At 45.2% G+C, this 20520-nt stretch overlaps 1 protein-coding gene across 1 annotated transcript; it reads right to left on the bottom strand.

The window, feature by feature from the left end:
- Positions 1–802: 802 nt before the first annotated feature.
- Positions 803–10772, bottom strand: LOC308150247 (tudor domain-containing protein 5-like; the record flags this gene model as incomplete). Its single annotated transcript, XM_080523098.1, has 12 exons — positions 803–978; positions 1202–1352; positions 4845–4934; positions 5320–5484; positions 6752–6880; positions 7024–7224; positions 7464–7530; positions 8040–8249; positions 8636–8829; positions 9477–9526; positions 10160–10423; positions 10544–10772. 12 exons carry the CDS (start codon positions 10770–10772, stop codon positions 803–805), a joined length of 1926 nt encoding a protein of 641 aa, XP_080379224.1.
- Positions 10773–20520: the final 9748 nt, after the last annotated feature.

Here is a 20520-nt window from a genome sequence, read left to right as displayed (position 1 = left end):
GTATATTTTGATGCACCCTAATGTCCACATCCCCATTTTACACCCAAAAGAATATCTTCATTTAATCTTAACTTTTCATATACACAGTGTGTGAGGCATTCATGAGAAACGTCTCCTTATATGCTCTGTAAGTCACGCCCACAGCATCTGGAATGAATGGGAAATAAGGGGAACGTGCTCACATTTGTCTCTAGCGATCCTTTATTACTCCAGAACAACTGGTTCCATATGGTTCCTTCCTCTCATTCTAGCCTCAGTCCCCCACCCTCCCATTCTGGGAATGCTGTAGCTGCAGGCTGTAGGGTGATCCTATAAACAAACATGGATCAGCCAGAGAAGCCAGTAGATCAGGGGTGTTCAAACTACGACCCACGGGCTAACTGTGGCCCGTTTCCTGTTTTCTGAGTCCTGAATTTAAAAAAATAAAATGGATATGGCCGTTAGAAAATAGTCTTGCGGAAAACAAAATAAAAAAACCTTGATCAAAAAGAAAATAGTCTGAAAATGAGAATGAGAAACCTGGTATTCAAGACCAAATGTGGCCCCTGAGCCAAAAGGTTTGCCCACGCCTTCTTTGTCATGGTTAGACCTGCAGCATGACATTGATACAACATTACCACCCAAACAGTCTCTATGCGTAATAGAAATCATGAACATTACAAACTCTTACCTGATTTTTATTAAATTTTTATTAAAATGCTAATACATTTAACAGAACAACAAAATGTAACAGAACAACAACAACATTTAACGAAATTTAACAAAATGTAACAAATGTAACAAAATTTAACGGGGGGGGGGTTCAGTCCATTTTGTAGGGGGACCAGTGGAGGAGGTGGGCCCCGGCCGCCAGGCGGGCAGATGCGCCCAGGCTGAAATGCCAGGGGTGACGGACATGGAGCACTTTCCCCGACCCGAAGAGAGGGAAGATGAAGCTGGGGGAGGCTGCCCAGAAGGCTGGGGCGGACACACACACACCTGGACAGGACATAAAAACCCCTTAGAGAGGACAGATCTCTTCAGTGGTAACATCATCAGTGGTAACCATCTACCACTGGGTTTGCAGGGTTGAAATGTACATGCCCTTCATGAGGCTAACTTCAATGGGGTTTTCTAGCATCATTAGTGCTCTGGTTAGCCCCTGGTGTGTGTGTGTGTGTGTGTGTGTGTGTGTGTGTGTGTGTGTTTGGGTAGTAGTCACCATATGGGGAGCTCTGGGTGTGCATTAGTCCAGGGGTGTGGAGGCTCAGTGGTCTCAGGATGGGGGGCTGGGGGGGAGCGCCCCCCTCCCCTACACAGCCATGACAGGGCTGCTGCTTCTCCTTCCCTCTGGGCGGAGGCTGCTTCCATGTCTGAGGGAGGGGGAGGGGCTGAAGTCTCTGTTTATATTCAGACATATAGATTATATACACTACCGTTCAAAAGTTTGGGGTCACCCAGACAATTTCATGTTTTCCATGAAAACTCACACTTTTATTTATCAAATGAGTTGCAAAATGAATAGAAAATACAGTCAAGACATTGACAATTTTAGAAATAATGATTTATATTTGAAATAATTATTTTGTCGTTCAAACTTTGCTTTCGTCAAAGAATGCTCCCTTTGCAGCAATTACAGCATTGCAGACCTTTGGCATTCTAGCTGTTAATTTGTTGAGGTAATCTGAAGAAATTTCACCCCACGCTTCCTGAAGCACCTCCCACAAGTTGGATTGGCTTGATGGACACTTCTTGCGTACCATACGGTCAAGCTGCTCCCACAACAGCTCAATAGGGTTGAGATCTGGTGACTAGGGCTGCAACGATTAGTCGACATAATCGACGACGTCGATCATAAAAACTCGTCGACGTGGAATTTTAGTGTCGACTAATCATATTTTTAAAAAAAAAACGTTTTGTTTTTTTTTCAACGGGAGCCATGCAAGAATCAGCTGGGTAAGTTTTAGCTAACGTTGTTAGCCAACTGGCTAACGTTATATTGTTAGGGTCGTAATGTTTATGTTAGCTTTACTGTTACATGTTGGAAAACAACGTCTCATGGACAGGGCTGTACATGCTATGAGAGTTTGTGCTATTAATTTATTTGCCCTGTGGCACGTGTGTGACAGACAGAGGCGCTTGTATGTAACGTTACGTAGCAGGGGTTTTCCATGTTGAAGCCAGGAGAACGCGAGATAAAATGAAGTGAGGGGTGGTCGCTATTAAAATACCAGGTAGTCATGGTGGATGATCATGAATGATGCTTGATAAGTGAATGCTATTTCAATTATGTTGAGTCCACCAGCGAGCTGTCTGTAAGATAAACAGCGCCAAGCGTAGCCTACTAACGTGAGCTGTCTGTAGTCTAGCCAGCAATGCTAGCTAGCCAATCAACTAGCTCTGTGAGCAGCTGTAGCTTGGCGTAACGTTAGGTTAGATAGCTAGTTAAGCCGGATTTATGCTTCTGCGTCGCCATTTACGCGCAGCGAAAAGCCACACGACTAATCGAAAAAATAATCGACAGATTAGTCGACTACCAAAATAATCGTTAGTTGCAGCCCTACTGGTGACTCCCTTGGCCACTTCATTACAGACAGAATACTAGCTGCCTGATTCTTCCCTAAATAGTTCTTGCATAATTTGGAGGTGTGCTTTGGGTCATTGTCCTGTTATAGGAGGAAATTGGCTCCAATCAAGCGCTGTCCACAGGGTATGGCATGGCGTTGCAAAATTGAGTGGTAGCCTTCCTTATTCAAAATTCCTTTTACCTTGTACAAATCTCCCACGTTACCAGCACCAAAGCAGCCCCAGACCATCACATTACCTCCACCATGCTTGACAGATGGCGTCAGGCACTCTTCCAGCATCTTTTCATTTGTTCTGCATCTCACAAATGTTCTTCTGTGTGATTCAAACACCTCAAACTTCGATTTGTCTGTCCATAACACTTTTTTCCAATCTTCCTCTGTCCAATGTCTGTGTTCTTTTGCCCATATTAATCTTTTCCTTTTATTGGCCAGTGTCAGATATGGCTTTTTCTTTGCCACTCTGCCTAGAAGGCCAGCATCCTGGAGTCGCCTCTTCACTGTAGACGTTGACACTGGCGTTTTGCGGGTACCATTTAATGAAGCTGCCAGTTCAGGACCTGTGAGGCGTCTATTTCTCAAACTAGAGACTCTAATGTACTTGTCTTCTTGCTCAGTTGTGCACCGGAGCCTCCCACTTCTCTTTCTACTCTGGTCAGAGCCTGTTTGTGCTGTTCTCTGAAGGGAGTAGTACACACCGTTGTAGGAAATGTTCCGTTTCTTGGCAATTTCTCACATGGAATAGCCTTCATTTCTAAGAACAAGAATAGACTGTCGAGTTTCATATGAAAGTTCTCTTTTTCTGGCCATTTTGAGAGTATAATCAAACCCACAAATGTGATGCTAGGCAAACTGGCTAGTAGTCGCTCTATGTGTAGAGGGCTGCAAGGGAATTTTCCTGGCTACATAGTGTACAGGTTTTTGCTTTTGCCTGCTTGTGGCTGTCAGTATGTGAAGCGCATTGAGTTGCATCTTGTAAGAAATGCGCTATACAAATAAAATGTTTTATTTGATTTGATGCTCCAGATACTCAACTAGCTCAAAGGAAGGCCATTTGTATAGCTTCTCTAACCAGCAAAACCGTTTTCAGTAGGGATGTCCCGATCCCATTTTTTCACTACCGATACCGATACCGATACCTGGGCTTCAGGTATCTGCGATACCGATACCAATCCGATATTTGTATTTATTGTTTTACTCCTGAATAATAACAAATACTTCCCCAGTATATAGTCCACAGCAACAGTTGGCTATTAAAGACTGCCAGCCTTTATTCAAGCAACAAAAACAGTACTCTGCAGTACTCAGTGACCAACTGGTTAAAACAATTTCATTCAAATACTCGTGTCACCTTGAATTTTTTTCCGATTTCAATGTATGACGCATCATTTGAAAGCTTACCATCTGTATTTCATGTAAATAACCGAAAAATTACTTAAGCAAATGGTTTATGATTTCACCAGCTAGCATCATGACATTGTCAGACTCATTACAAACAGGTAGCTACTAGCCAACTCTCCTGCATGTGACCACTGACTACTACTGTTTTCATCACGTGAGTGACACGCCAGATCGGCCACGCAGATCGAAGCCTATTTTTTTTCTGGTGCGATCTGCGATCCAGCATTCAGGACCAATATCGCAGCGATATGCGATATCGATATCGGATCGGGACATCCCTAGTTTTCAGCTGTGATAACGTAATTGCACAAGGGTTTTCAAGGTTTTTCTAATCTATTAGCTTTTTAACGCGATTAGCAAACACAATGTACCATTAGAACACTGGAGTGACGGTTGCTGGAAATGGGCCTCTATACACCTATGTAGATATTCCATTAAGAAACAGATGTTGCAGCTAGAATAATCATTTTCCACATTAACAATGTATAGAGTGTATTTCTGATTAATTTAATGTTATCTTCATTGAAAAAAACAGTGACATTTCTAAGTGACCCCAAACGTTTGAACGGTAGTGTACATGCATAGACTGGGACAACTAAATGAGCTTTCTCATAACGACTGTTTGGAACTGGCTGGATTTAGTCTTGTTCAAAGAAAACCGAGAGAAATAGTGAAACCAGTCCATACACAAACCCTCAAATAAAAGCTGAGAATCTCTACTGTAACTTCATGGTTATTGTTTTTGATTTCCAATCCAAACTTTTGGAGTGTAGAGTCAAGAGACTAAAAAACACTTGACTGTCCCATTACTTAGGCAGGGAACGGTGTGTTTCATTTTAGGATATCACCGACTAAACACAGTCAAGCCTGTGTCCTTACCTCAGTTGTGTCTCCATGGTAACCCAGGTCTTGGGCTGCCTTGGGCTGTACCACCTCTGGGGTGGGGGGGTCCGGGGTCCACCCCTGGTCCTATTAACAACATTAAAACATTACACACAATAGAACAGTTAAGGCATTGGATATGACGTCTGTTAAGCCATCAGATACGCTACTGAGAAACAAGAGTAAAGGTATAATGCTATAATGGTAACTATAAAAAAACGTTGTTCTAATTCACGTGAGCCAGTGTTTCCACGGCAATGCCAAGTATAAAACAGGGCAAACAATACCGAAAAAGTACTGTTGGGATTACTTTTTGTGCATTAAACAATACAACACCCTTTTAGAAAGTCGGAGTAATATTATAAAACTATAAAAATCAAATTGATTTACTTTTAATAGACATGCATTATCTATTGTACACATTCACACTCTTGTTCAATCTGAGGGCGTGATACAGGGTCAGTGGTCCTACTTGGGCCTTGACGTTGACCTGTGTCACCCCGATGTACTCCAGCTCTGGGAGGTCAAGTAGCTCCAACACAGCAAGGCCCAGGTTCGCACAGGACGCAAGTGGGATGCCACGCAGGCAGTTGACCAGGCCATCAATCGCTTGAAACACCAGGAGATCGTCGGGGTGCTGCAGCCAGGCAGGACTGGTTTTGGATGGGGATCAGCACCCAAGATGTGGTCCAAGGCAACGAGGAAGGAAAGGAAAGATCTAGTGATCTCCGAAGTCGTAAAGATCGAAGAGGAGTGCTACAAAATCAGAGCCGTGGGCCAACAACAGCAAGGAAGGTGGACAACGTGGGAGGCTGTGATCAACAGAGCCATCACATGGAAGGATATGTGGAGGCTGCCCCAAGCAAGGCTGAGCTTCTCGATCAGGGCCACCTACGACACCCTTCCCAGTTCCCGGAACCTGCACCTCTGGTACGGCACAGAGGAGACCTGCCAACTCTGCAACGCCAACAACCCAAACTTGCGACACATCCTCTCTGGATGCAAGGCGGGACTGACGCAGGGTCGGTACAGATGGCGGCACGACCGGGTGCTGCGCAAACTAACGGAAATTCTGGAAGCACGCAGACTGGAATCAAACAAGAGCAGCCCAGTCACATCACAGCAGTGGATCCAGTTTGTCCGGCAAGGGGGAGAAAGTCAGGGCAGCAGCACGAAGCAGTGGTCCCTCCTGTCTCCTGGAGGAGAGTGGAAGATGAGAGCTGACCTCGATCGACAGCTGAAGTTCCCACACGAGATCACATCAACCTCCCTTCGGCCAGATGTCGTACTCTGGTCTACCCCGATGAGGACAGTCATCATGGCGGAGCTGACCGTTCCATGGGAAGAGGGGATGGAGGCTGCCTTCGAGAGAAAGAAGGAAAAGTACACAGACTTGGCAGCTGCGTGCTCGCAAGCAGGGTGGAGGGCAGTCACCTATCCTGTGGAAGTTGGGTGCAGAGGCTATACAGGAACATCTACACAGCGGCTCCTGAGGTCGCTGGGGATCACAGGATCCAAGCTGAGAAAGGCGCTCAAAGACCTGGCGGAGGAGGCTGAACAAGGGAGCTTCTGGCTCTGGCTCAGAAGAAAGGACAAGGCGTGGGGGAAAGGAGGATCCTAGGGCTGGCTGCAGGGAGTGGCAGGGAGACGTCCCTGTCACTGCTCCACCACCTTGAGATGTTCCGGGATTAAAGGAGCGAAACATCAGTGAAGGGTGGCTCCCGGCTGACGACCCTGCAGTCAGCCCACTGGCACCGTCGGAGGTGCGACAGGCAGCAATGCCCAGCAGGTATACCCACCTGTGCTTTCATCTACGTGTGTGTGTGTGTGTGTGTGTGTGTGTGTGTGTGTGTGTGTGTGTGTGGTGTGAGTATTGTTAGAATGGGGAAAGGGGAGCTCTTCACCTGGGGTGTGTCAGGGGTTTGGGTGCAGGGCTCTGGGGTTTGGTCCATGTCCATGTCTACTTCATCCATTCCTTCATCAAACACACCTTCTCCCAGATAGAGGGTCACAGGGTTGAACTGGTCACACAGCTGAAAGGAGAAATAAGAATATATCAGAATAAATGGATGAATGCAATGGATCATTGTTGTTGAATGGATATATACAGTATGTGTATGCAAGTGTGTGTGTGTGTGTGTGTGTGTGTGTGTGTGTGTGTGTGTGCCTTACTGACCTCTGAGTTGACTGCAGGGGGACAGGAGATCCCGTGGCCCTGGCTCTGCAGGACACTGTGAATGTACACATCCTCCTCTGTGTTTGTGTCACACAGGAAGACCTGCAGAAAGTCTGTGTGATAGCTGTCCAGGGCTCCCACCAGGGGGCGCTCACAGCACAGCTTCTGGAAGGAGCTGGTGGCGTTCTCACTCCAACTGCCCTGGAACACCAAAACACTGGCTTTTAATATTGTTAAGTAAGTAAAGTAAAGTAAAACTTTATTTATATGGCGCCTTTCGTACATGAATGCAACTCAAAGCACTTTGAATGGGAGAGTGCTATCCTGAATGTAAATGTGGGTTATGGAAGTCAATGGGACTCTATGGGAACAGTACAGTGTTAAAAGCTTGGGGAGATTGGTGGTCAATAAGAGTGATATGAGATTGTGTGGAGCCTTACACCCATTGGCTTGATTCCAGTGAGCGATGAGGGGACTGCTTGTGCCGGGAGCTCAGAGTAACAAGACCTTGGGGTGAGAAACCAGAGAGATGGAGTCAGACGACAGCAACACAGACAAGGAGGTCTAAACACTTGTCATCAAAATGACCGTCACATTTACGCAACATTGACTTTACACTACAGTATGTGGCGAGAAGCAGTCTCCCACACTATGATGTCGACCCAAACCATACGGACACAGTACGACATCGTTACGGGTCAGACTGCTTTCTTGTCACATACAGCTTCTCAACATCAGCTTTATTTTAGAGAGCCAAGCTACAATGAAACACAGAGTGAACACCTACACACAGAGCTGCCAAGTCTCACGCTTTGGTCGTGAGACACACGCATTCAGGACTGAAGCCGTAAGCCTTGTCTGTGAAACCGGCCATTGACTTTCATTGATGCATACTGTCTGAACTGGACCAGAAGAACCCTACTTGTCTACATTGCTGTCTGTCTGTCTGAACTGGACCAGAACAAGCCTACTTGTCTACATTGCTGTCTGTCTGAACTGGACCAGAAGAAGCCTACTTGAGGAACTTGAGGCTGGTCCTGTCCACAGTGGTGAGGTCCCCATAGTCCACGTAGTAGACCTCCACCTGGGTCTGGCTGAGGATGCGGTGGACGACGACGCGGTAGAACCACATGTCTCTGGGATCCACGCAGCACACCTGGCCCTGACGCACGAAGCCTGAGGGAAGGGCGTAGCGCTCCGCCACCTCAGGACAGGTGTAGCAGCTCCTAGGAGGAAGACATGGTCCCACAAACTCCAAAGTGACTTCAAACAAATACATTTAAGTAAGTGAATCATCTATCCATCAGTCATTGTAAGAAAAAATCATCTATGCTAAGATCTATGCTAGGCCATTGGCAGTCGCAATGCTAGAAGAAGGAAGAATTATTATTATTTATTTTTTTATTCTATTCATGGTTCTATTTAACCAGTGAAGATGCAGTACTCTGATCTAACCATAGGGTTACGTTCCAGCTACTATGTCATTCATGTGGTTACCTGAGATATTAGACCTCATAAGAGATCTGATCATCTGCAGCATGACTACAACCAAGGCAACCATTAATTTCCTGTTCATGTTTCCTTCCCGGTCTGAGCGGCACCGTCTCCTCACCTCATATTCATCATCATGTCCACCAGGGCGCGGGCCTCCTGGGTCTCGTTGAAGCTGATGTAGAAGTTGCTGGGTGACTCCACATGCTCCACCAGCACAGATATCAGCTCCCGGGGGTCCCTGCGCGTGGGAGCCCTCAAGCGCTGACCCCGCAGGGCGTCCAGAGGAACCACCTTCCCAGGACTGGACCGGACCTGGACACACACACACACACACACACACACACACACTTGTGTTTTTACTTGTGTCACCACAAAGAGGCTTTGAGGACTGAATGAAGGTTCTCTAAGATTTACAATCTCTAAAGAAGATGTACAGGTGATCAGACATACAGGTGATCAGACAGACAGGTGATCAGACATACAGGTGATCACAGACATACAGGTGATCAGACAGACAGGTGATCAGACAGACAGGTGATCAGACAGACAGGTGATCAGACATACAGGTGATCAGACAGACAGGTGATCAGACAGACAGGTGATCAGACATACAGGTGATCACAGACAGACAGGTGATCAGACATACAGGTGATCAGACATACAGGTGATCAGACAGACAGGTGATCAGACATACAGGTGATCAGACATACAGGTGATCAGACAGACAGGTGATCACATCTATTCTTGTGAATGCATTTTGGTTTCAGCCTCAATTGTCTATGAATTTGTCCAGCTTCTGCAGGGGGCATAGAAGCTATGGATTACACCTTGAACAAAAGGGCAAGTAGGACATACCAGCTGCCCATGTCTTCTTAGACCTGAGTCAGACATACCAGCTGCCCATGTCTTCTTAGACCAGAAGAAGTCCATCTTAGAGTCAGATGGGTCTCTTCTCTCACCTGTTGGAAGGTCTTGGTGGTGAAGCGGAGGTCTGTCTCTGACTTCAAGTCTGTGTCATTGGAGGCAGAGTGGGAATGCAGTGGGATTAGCTGAACAGAATCGATAGGATGCATTTTACTTTTTAACTATTTAGCAGACGCTTTTATCCAAAGCGACTTACAATTACAGATTATAGAGACACAGTAAATTAGGGCTAAGTGCCTTACTCAAGGGCCTACTAGTGGTGGTGTTCCCAGGTCTTACTCAAGGGCCTACTAGTGGTGGTGTTCCCAGGTCTTACTCAAGGGCCTACTAGTGGTGGTGTTCCCAGGTGGGATTTGAACTCATGACCTTCTGATCACCAATCCAACTCACCATCCACTAAAACACCACACCCTCATGGCCATGTATAGTTAACGGTAGAAAACAGGGACACTGAATGAGCAGTATGGACACAAGTGCTAAACAATTGCAATATTGATAATGTATTCCTGCTTTCACATCAGGTGCTTGAAACGGATACATTGAGAGATGTTTTAAGAAATGTGAAGAAAAACCAATGTTGAACAGAAAACATACCATCTTATCTGTCTACACAGATATATCTGCACTATACTATACTATACTATATACATACTATACTACACTACACTATATATATACTATACTACACTATACTATATCCACTGCAGCATCAACCCACCTGTGTCTCCTACCGGCCTCACAGCTGTGTCTGTTGAGGGGTTCTGCTGTGGTGGAGGTGGCTCTAGGGCAGCCTCCAGCTCTGACAGGCCAACAGGCCCCTGGGTGAGCAGCTGGCCGAGCTGGGCCCGGAGCTGAGCAGGCAGGGCCGGGGGCGTGGGGGCCCGCCGGGGCGGCGCCATGGAGGACGGCTTTCTGTGGCGCTTGGGGTTGCGCTGCCTGGCCACCAGCTTCCCAATGCCTCTGGTGCTGTCGTCCACAACCGCTGCAGAGGGACCAAGGGATGGGAGGAAAAAGAGAAGCAAAGGGATTGGATGGAATGAAGTCATTGATTTTCATTTCATACATGTGCTCTGTGCAGGTCAAAGTATAAGACTGGGCTTACCTTTCAACACCAAGCTGCCGTCTCTCAAATACCTCACGTTCACCACGTCAGGCATCGCCATCATCATGTCCAGCACATTGCTGAAGCCCAGGGCCTTCAGAGGCAGAGGGTGGCCCATCATGTTGATGTAGTCCTGTTTCAGTTGGTCCAGGGACAGGCCTAGCTTGCTTGATATGAGCAGGGAGCGCACATCCTTCTTCAGCCTCGAGACCTTCTGGTCTTGGGTCATCCTGCCTGTCAACTGTCAGACCAAGGAGAGATGAGGAGAACAGATACTTTAGTACAAACCTAACAACATTTCAAAATGTTATAGTGACAATCAAATTAAACCCATGTTTCTTAGGCTGCTAGTTACTCACGACCTGTTCTTTTCTTTTCTTTTTTAAGGTATTCTTTTTTAAGTCCAATCAAGTCAACTCGAATCTGCAAAGCAATTTAGAGAAGAAAGTTATCTATCCATTTTGTTGGCCAATAGTGTCTTCTATGGATGCAAAGCAACTTACTCACTACTTGAATAACAGTTCAGCCAAGTCGATTCACGAGAGAGAAGTCAAATAAAGGCACGTATTGGCAGTGGTTTTTAAGTCGCTGTTCTCACACTTCAGCGAGTAACCTTATAACCGTAACCCTAACTAACCTAGGTTAACTAACCCTAACCAACCTAACCTAGGTTAACTAACCCTAACCAACCTAACCTAGGTTAACTAACCCTAACCAACCTAACCTAGGTTAACTAACCCTAACCAACCTAACCTAGGTTAACCAACCCTAACCAACCTAACCTAGGTTAACTAACCCTAACCAACCTAACCTAGGTTAACTAACCCTAACCAACCTAACCTAGGTTAACTAACCCTAACCAACCTAACCTAGGTTAACTAACCCTAACCAACCTAACCTAGGTTAACTAACCCTAACCAACCTAACCTAGGTTAACTAACCCTAACCAACCTAACCTAGGTTAACTAACCCTAACCAACCTAACCTAGGTTAACCAACCCTAACCAACCTAACCTAGGTTAACTAACCCTAACCAACCTAACCTAGGTTAACTAACCCTAACCAACCTAACCTAGGTTAACTAACCCTAACCAACCTAACCTAGGTTAACTAACCCTAACCAACCTAACCTAGGTTAACTAACCCTAACCAACCTAACCTAGGTTAACTAACCCTAACCAACCTAACCTAGGTTAACTAACCCTAACCAACCTAACCTAGGTTAACTAACCCTAACCAACCTAACCTAGGTTAACTAACCCTAACCAACCTAACCTAGGTTAACTAACCCTAACCCAGCATTGACATTGACTTCATTGCTAGCTAGCTAGTTAGCAACCATGGTACATCTGTCTTATCAACATTGTTGCACGACAGTTGCAGCTTGCAGAATATAATATAATAATATAATCTTTACCAGCCTCTATTCAGACACGGTTGTCCATGAGGGTTTGTGCACGTTCAAATAAGATTATTATTATTATTCATGAAACAGTATGTTCAAATAAGATTTTCGAAATGTTATGAAACAGTCCTCAGTCTTGAATCAGCAACGTGCAGGTGTTAATGAGACAGACAGCTGACGTCATTATCACACTGACTTCAGTCATGAGTCATGACAGAATAACTATACTTATTATAACTATATATATATATATATATATATATATATATATATATATTAACTACTATAACTTTGAGAATCACCTAAAAGGTTGCTAAACGTGTGGGTAGCGGCCCAAAAAATAATGCCAACCGATCAACAACCATGACGTGCGCCGACACCCACCATCGTTTGTTCGGGAGGGGGAAAAGCTGAGGACTAGAATTTCAAGTCCTGATCTGGGCCCACTGAATGTGCCCGATGACAGGACGCTGATGTGTACTTTAGGCACTTTTAATCTGTACAATGCACACAAAAATAATGCTGTAATGAAACGTCAAAACATGTAGGTGTCTTCTCAGCACGAGTCAACCTAGCACAAAAAAGGACAACTGAAGCATTTCAGCTAACTGACGCGGAGAACAGTGATGCGCGCTATCATACAGAAAAATGAACCACGAGGTTAGCTCAATTAAAGTCTCTAAAACGCTCATAACACCTATGTTTTCGATACAACATGACAGAATGTATGTGCACTCATTCTTAAATGCATGTACAACTTCTCATGTGCACTCAAATTAAAGTTATGACAAGTATATTACAAGTTTACATTGCACTGCTGTAGACACGTACCTCTCTCCGTCTCATAGAATGCAGACAGAGAGAAACGCGGAAAATAGTGACGTTACGCTCGACGCAGTAGTCACGACACAGCGTCGATCTTCCGACACAATGTGCGTTGATACCGGTACATGTATCAGATAGAGCAGTGGTTCTCAACCTTTTTTGGGCCAGCGCCCCCCTGTCCATTATCCAGGTCTCTTACCGCCCCCCATCAAAAAAAAGTAGGCTTATTTTCTTCCCTGAATATTAATGTTGACTAATATTCTGTGTTATATCACAGAACAACAATAACACAGCAGCAATTTCACACATGTCCGGTGCAGAACAAACAGCAGGCTACAAAACTGTACATTACAACTAACATTGTTTGTTTTTTAAGTGTGCTGGTGTTGCATTTCGCCAAATTGCTGTTTTATGATGCTAATATTTATTCATTTTTGATTGGACTTTGGGGGGGGTGGTGTCACAATATGGCGCCAAACGCTAGGGGGCTATTATTTAAATATTTTATTTAGTATTCTATGGTATTATTTTCATAAACTGACCACTTAGTTCGAATTTCTCATATCAAAACATAACAAAGTTCCAAAGTTCAGAGCTCTGCGCTCCGGGAGCGCTCAGGGATGGGTGCTCTGACTGAAAACACGGTTTTGCCCGAGCAAACTGACCGTTCGTGCATTTACGAACGTACCCGTAATAACACTGCTGACAGCTGATCAATCGCAAGCAGAGTAGTGGTTTCCTATAGCAACAAAAGACGCTGACAGCTGTTCGGAGTGCTTATGTGTTCGTTTCCAGGACATCACAAGAGGAGCAACATATCACAAAAAAGCGATCGTATATTTTAGTTTGTAAACGTTAAGACGAACACATCGCAATGCTAACCTCAGAATGGCACTAGGGATAACATCCACAACAACACTTAACAGTAATACATTTATGTAATATACTGTAATGAACCTGCGAGGGGAGGGGACATTCGTAGCTGATTTCTCTAGGTTCGATTATTGGTAAGCGACAGAGAGCTTTCCGGACTGGTTACAATACGATCGCTTTTTTGAGATGTGATGTGCTGGTATGGTGGTATGGTATTAGGCATTAGCACTAATTTTAACTAAATTAAATAAGCTGTATTGAAAGGAAGCGAACGCATAGGCGCAGAGGGTAGTGTGTATACGCGGGGAGTGAGTATTTGGCACGTCACTGGCGGGGACATGGACTGAGTATCACAACTAAAATAAGAAATGTTTTGCTTATAGCCAACAATTACAATGAGCCCACAAACTGAAACATATGTCACTCAAGCATAGCCTACAAGGAAAACACTCATAGAAGTTGGGCATTGAAAGTTGGCTTGTGCTAGCATTAGCTATGGTGCATCCATAGTCAACATGACGTTACAGATGGGATGAACCGGGGTTCTTTCTATCGTAGCCTAGCATAGTATGGCAATTTCTGCACTGTACATGAACTGTCAAGATTCTTCTACAATGCAGCTTACCCAGACACATTGGAAACTATCAAAAGCTCTGCCTTTGCTAGCTGAGTTTTTAGCTTCTCCATCTTCTTGATGACACTCACTTTTATTTTTTGGGGGCGCTGCGCTACATGTGTCTGCGTCACAGAGCCCGGCCAAGTTCAGAGCACTCAGAGATGGGTGCTCTGACTGAAAAGACGGTTTGTCCGAGCGAACTGACCGTTCGTGCATTTAGTTCGTAATAACACTGCTGACAGCTGTTTTTCATGAGAAAAATACTTTATGCGTGAACGCCCCCCAAGAACACCTCAACGCCCCCCTTTTAAAAATATTTGTTCCAGCGCCCCCCGATGTTGTCTGAACGCCCCCTGGGGGGCGGTACCTCCCCCGTTGAGAAACGATGAGATAGAGTAATAGATACAAATGTATCGATGCTTGTGTCAAATTGGCAAAAACCACGTGACTACTCGAACGAAGCTTCGTACGTCACACGAGCACCTCTGACCGGTGTGTCAATCATTCCGCAGACGAGGCAGTGTTCCAAGTTTCGTACTGCATAAAATGACGTGGAACTCTCTCATATTCGAGGGTTGTGAGAGAGTGGAGACATACGTACGCTAGACAGAATACATTTATTGACAGAGATAGAGATAGAAATAGACAGGAGATTGGTAGATATTGATAGATAGACACAGAACATACAGAGATAGTCATAGATTCATAATTGCAACACATAGGCTAGCCAGATAGATATACATTAAAAAAACGTTGCCTGTTCATGTACACAAGCAATAAATATTTGATTGTTCACATAAGCACAAGTCTGTCCAGTTCCCACAATATAGCCTTGTTTTGCACTCTTTCCCTGTTCCACGAGCACGTCCCAAAACTGTTGGCCCTGTTATGACATGTTGACCATTTATATCTGCTCCAATTGTCAAACAGCCATGTCCCACACATGCCGAAATGTCATTCAGATGTGTATCCTTACATGTGTAACCTTAATGGTTAGATGGGTGACAACGCCATTCTCTTTAAAGGGGAGAAACCCTCCAACTGGTGTACACTCCAAATACACACTAACTAGTTCCCACACAGAGTTTCCAATGAAGGAAGAGGGTACACAGAGGCTTCTGTAAATCACAAATGTTCTTTATTTTTATACAAATTGCAAAGGCATATAAAATGAGCCAAATTAATGTGATTAAAGGTAGGACAAAGATGCCACTGTAATATTGCGTCATGCGCAGAATATGGGCACAGAGTGCCAAGCAATACACGCCACTATCACACGTCAGGTCAACCAAAACTCATCTAACAAATATAAATCATCACAGCAATGGTAAAAGTGCACCAAATCACAACACTACAATCAAAGTGGACCATAAACAAAAGACTGCTTCAGTGGCACGTTATCACAGGGCTCAATTTCTCCTATCTGAGACACAGAGGTACAGCTCAAGTATAAACATTATAAAATAACAACAGGCTAAAACTATGGAGGAAAAACAGTGTCTGTGCTCCGTGCTGCCACACGCCGATACAGCCTAGAATACTAAGTGCAAAGTGGTGATTAGGCCTTCCTAAACCCTCATCTCCAGACATACAATACAGAAATAAGCAAACATTCACCAAACAAATAACAAACTCCTCACCTCGCAAGCACTTCAAAACACCTCAGGCCTATCTTCAAAACACCTCAGGTAAGCCTATATTTAAACAGAGTCAAATCAGATTTTGAGTTGAGGTTACATGTATTAACAGACATTTACCAAATACATAACCAAATACATATACAATACAAATACTCCTCACCTCACAACCACTTCCAAACTCTTCCCTTATAGGCTGGCTCTGAACCCCTAGGTCAGGGGTCGGCAATTAGGTTTGGCCTCAGGCCATTTTTTTTTAGCCACCAGATGGCGTGCCAAAACATAATCAAAGCCTAATTTAAGTAATTGATTGTTAAAAAATGAAATGTGACACGTTCGAATGCTTTGACCTTTCTTTCGAAAAATGTGAATACATTTCCGCGTTGTTGTAAATCAATGACACATTGCTAGTCAACTAACACAGCTTGTTGTGTGAGCCTGCTAACAATGTAAAGTAGTGTTCTAGTTAACTAGGTAGCAGTGGGGATTACTCACCCAATCCATTGCGTTGCTATTCTGGCTTGACTAGCGAGTTTGTGTTGTGATTCTCAAATTTAAACGTAGTTCCGTTTCAAAAGAAAAGTAATTTTGATCATCCGATCGTCACAAATGTTACTGGAACTCCGCGACGGACCGCCTTATAAGACATGCATTTGTGGGAGATGCAGAGAATTGAGCAAGATAACTGTAAACAAGCTGTATAGGTGGCGTAATAAACTTAACTGTAAACGAGGAGTTTTTTTTCCCTTTCCATATTTTTGAATAATAAATGTGTGGACTGGCGATGTAGCTCCTCCCAGACGTACAACGTCACATTATTATTGGATTGGCGATATAGTACCCTACTTGAGTGAGACGTTAGCTACACATTTAACCTGCTAGCTAGCAAAAGAAAAAGAAAAATGTCATCCAAAGGTCTAAAGAGGAAGGTTGACGGTGAAAACAGGGCATTTAAAGCGGAATGGACAGAGAACTATGTGTTCATCCTACCTGGTTTCATTAATGCAAAGCCGATGTGTCTTATCTGTAATGAAGTTGTGGCTGCTTGCAAAGACTATAATATTAAGCGGCACCACGAGACGAAGCATGGCACCTTCAAAGTGGCCTTTCCACCCAAGACAGAGGCACGACAGCGCAAGATTGAAGCACTGACAGCAAGTTATGGGCACAGCAGCAGGACCTTGGTGCGAGGCCTCACACCTCAACAGAAAGTGACAACTGCGTCCCTAAAGGCGTCGTGGGTGCTCGCAAAGAACAACAGGCCATTCACTGACGCAGAGGTTTTCAAGGAGGTGATGGTGGCAGTTTTGGAGGAACTGGCCACCGACAAGTCGATGGATGGTGTCATTGCGTCAGTGAAACAGGTGTCCCTCTCTGCGAGGTCCGCTACCCGCCGCATAGAGGCATTGTCCGACGCTGTGCAGGGAGTAATTATCGAGGGTCTCAGTCAAGCCAATTACTTTTCCATAGCCGTTGACGAGAGCACTGACGTTACAGATGTAGCCCAGTTGTGCGTCTATGCTAGATATTTTGATGGAAAGGATTTCAGGGAAGAGCTGCTGTCTCTTATTGCATTAGAAGGGCACACCACTGGGGACGTTATATTTACGAAACTGGAAGAGTTGTTTAGGCTGCATTCATTGTCATTTGAGAAAGTTAACCTAATCGTGACAGACGGGGCTCCTGCTATGGTGGGAAAGCACAGAGGTCTGGTAAGCAGGGTGAAGGAGCACGCACCCCAAGTGCATGGACTGCACTGTCTTATCCACCAGAGTGTCCTTTGCGCCAGACTCAGTGGCGAGCTAAAGGAAGTCATGGATAAAGTGATGCGTGTCATTAATTTTATCAGGGGTACATCAAGCACCCAGCATCGGCTTTTCCGACAACTTGTGGCTGAGTCAGAAGAGGCCACCCACGATGACCTGCTGTTACACAATGACGTGCGCTGGTTGAGCAAAGGGAAAGCGTTGGATCGCTTTTGTGCGCTACTGGATGAGGTAAAGGCGTTTCTTAGATTGAGCAAGATTAGGGCAGCAGCTGACCACCTTGCCCTTCTGGGAGACGAAAAGTTCATGTCCAAAGTAGCATTTTTAGCGGATATATTTGGCCACCTAAACCAGCTTAACCTGCAGCTACAGGGGAGAGGCAAAACCATAGTTGACATGGTTGAAAAGCTTGAATCATTTACGAGGAAGCTGGAGTTGCTCGAGTCAGATATATCCACTGGGAGGCTCCTACATTTCAGTACACTAAAATCACAGGCACCGGGACAAGTGACAGAGCTGATGGTGGACTTCATCAAGCAGCTACGGGCCAACTTCACTTCAAGGTTTGAGGACTACTCCATCCCAAAAGACATCATTGCCTTTGTACGCGACCCTCTCACAGTCAGACCAAGTGGAGACTTCTCCTCCCAGGCGAAAAAAATGATCCCCTCCTTAGACGAGGCTGCATTAGAAATGGAGCTAATTGATTTCCAAACAAGCTCCCTGGTCAGCGATGGGCTCAGAAGTGCGGAGTCTGTGAGTGCCTTTTGGGTGGCATGCTCAGAGGAATATAGCATGATCAAGAGACTCACCTTTTATGTGCTCACAATGTTCCCCTCCACCTATACATGCGAGTCGTCCTTTTCATCAATGAATGCGATAAAGACGCACGAGAGGAATCGATTGACGCATAAAAACCTTGAGAACTGCCTGCGGATTAAAGTGACGTCCATATCACCAGATATCAAGCAAATAGTGACCGATGGGAGATGCCACTTTTCACATTAAGTGAGTACCAAGCCTGTCGTTGTTGTATTTAATAACCTAATTGTATTTTGTATATTTTGAATGAATGGCTCATTGTAATTATTATCCCTAATAGTGTGTTTGCTCTGTCGTTACAGGAGCATAGGCCTATGCACCACCACCCCTCGCCCTCCAAGATCAAGCGGATTCTGCTTTTTTTGCGCCGATTTTGTTAATGTTTTTCAGAAAATTAAACTGAATATTTCCTTTGTTACTGTTCATATGTGTGTTGCAGTCACATATAAGTAAACATTACGTTTGAAGATTTACTGAGCTGGTTTTTTTCAAACCACACACCGCATGTCGGCTATTTCAGCACCAAGCATTGTCCACTTTTATTGATTCACTATGAGGGGTTCGGCGTCAGTGCGCTTCGGTGCACCTCGCTGCCTGATTGTATGTCCCTGTGTCATTCACTCAATAAAAGTACAATAAGCATTCTTTAGGTGGTGGTAGATTCTATATTCGGACAGTATAGCCGCTATATGTGGGAATGTCGGTCCGATATTGTAAAAAAAGAAAAAAGAAAAAGAACGGGGAAAAAAGTGGATTCTCAAAATAATCTGCTGGGCCAAATATTATTGGTGACGGGCCAGCAATGGCCCACGGGCCGCCTATTGCCGACCTCTGCCCTAGGTCCTAGTGTCCCACAGGTTACACATGTCAAGGGGATAGTGGAGTGAATAGTGAATTGGACTAGTGATCGGAAGGTTGTGAGTTCAAATCCTGCCTGAAACAACACCACTAGTGTGCCCTTGAGTATTACAATTACTCCAGGAAGAATGTCCCTGTAAGTAGCTTTTGGATTAAAAGCGTTTGCTAATGGCAAATTCTATTCTATTCATATCAGAAATGGACACAACAGTTGCATTTATTTATTTATTCATATATGTTTTTATTATAGTCTACTAGACACACCAACATGGTAGGGCTCATCTCCAGGGGGGATGAATCTGCTTACAGGAGCGAGATTGACTTGGTGGTCTCCTGGTGCACCCGGAACAACCTAGAGCTAAATGCTCTTAAGACAGTGGAGCTGATAGTGGACTTCAGGAGGAACCCACCCCCTCCCTCTCCAATCATACTGGGAGGCACTCCAGTCACCACAGTGGAGTCATGCCGCTTCCTTGGGGTGACAGTCTCTCGGGACTTGAAGTGGGGGCCACACATCGACACCCTCACAAAAAAGGCCCAGAAGAGACTGTTTTTCCTGAGGCAGCTCAGGAAATTCCACCTTCCTAAGACCACGCTGGTGAACTTCTACACGGCCATCATTGAGTCCATCGTCACCTCCGCCATCATCATCTGGTTCCCCGCTGCAGCGGCCAAGGACAAGGCCAAGCTGCAGCGGGTGATACGCTCGGCGGAGAGGGTGATTGGCTGCCCTTTGCCCCCCCTTGAGGCCCTGTTTAAAAGTAGGGCTTTGGGGAGGGCCAGGAAGATCATGGCTGACCCCGCACACCCAGGACACGGTCTCTTCACCCCGCTCCCCTCAGGCAGGAGGGTGCGGTCCCTAAATACTGTGAAGGCCCGTCATACAAACAGCTTTTTCCCCACAGCCATCCGGCTCCCCCCCCCCCCCTCCCCCCTGACCTGACCCCCTATCTATCTACCCTCCCTCCACCCCCACCCAGAGAGCTTTGGACTGTCTGGATATGAACACTTGAACACTTGATCTCTGCACTTTATATTTATATTAATTATGACTCTTGCACTTTGATGTTGGTTTGCACTGTCTTGTCCTGTCTTGCACCTGTCCTGCTGTAAACCGTGCTCCATGGTACCAAACCAAATTCCTAACATGTTTACATGTCATGGCAATAAAAGTC

The sequence above is a fragment of the Nansenia antarctica genome, assembly GCF_963989245.1.
Source record: "Nansenia antarctica genome assembly, chromosome: 2".
Classification (NCBI taxonomy): Eukaryota; Metazoa; Chordata; class Actinopteri; order Argentiniformes; family Microstomatidae; genus Nansenia; species Nansenia antarctica.
The sequence above is the reverse complement of the archived record's forward strand: the minus strand, read 5'-3'. Positions and strand labels throughout refer to the sequence as shown.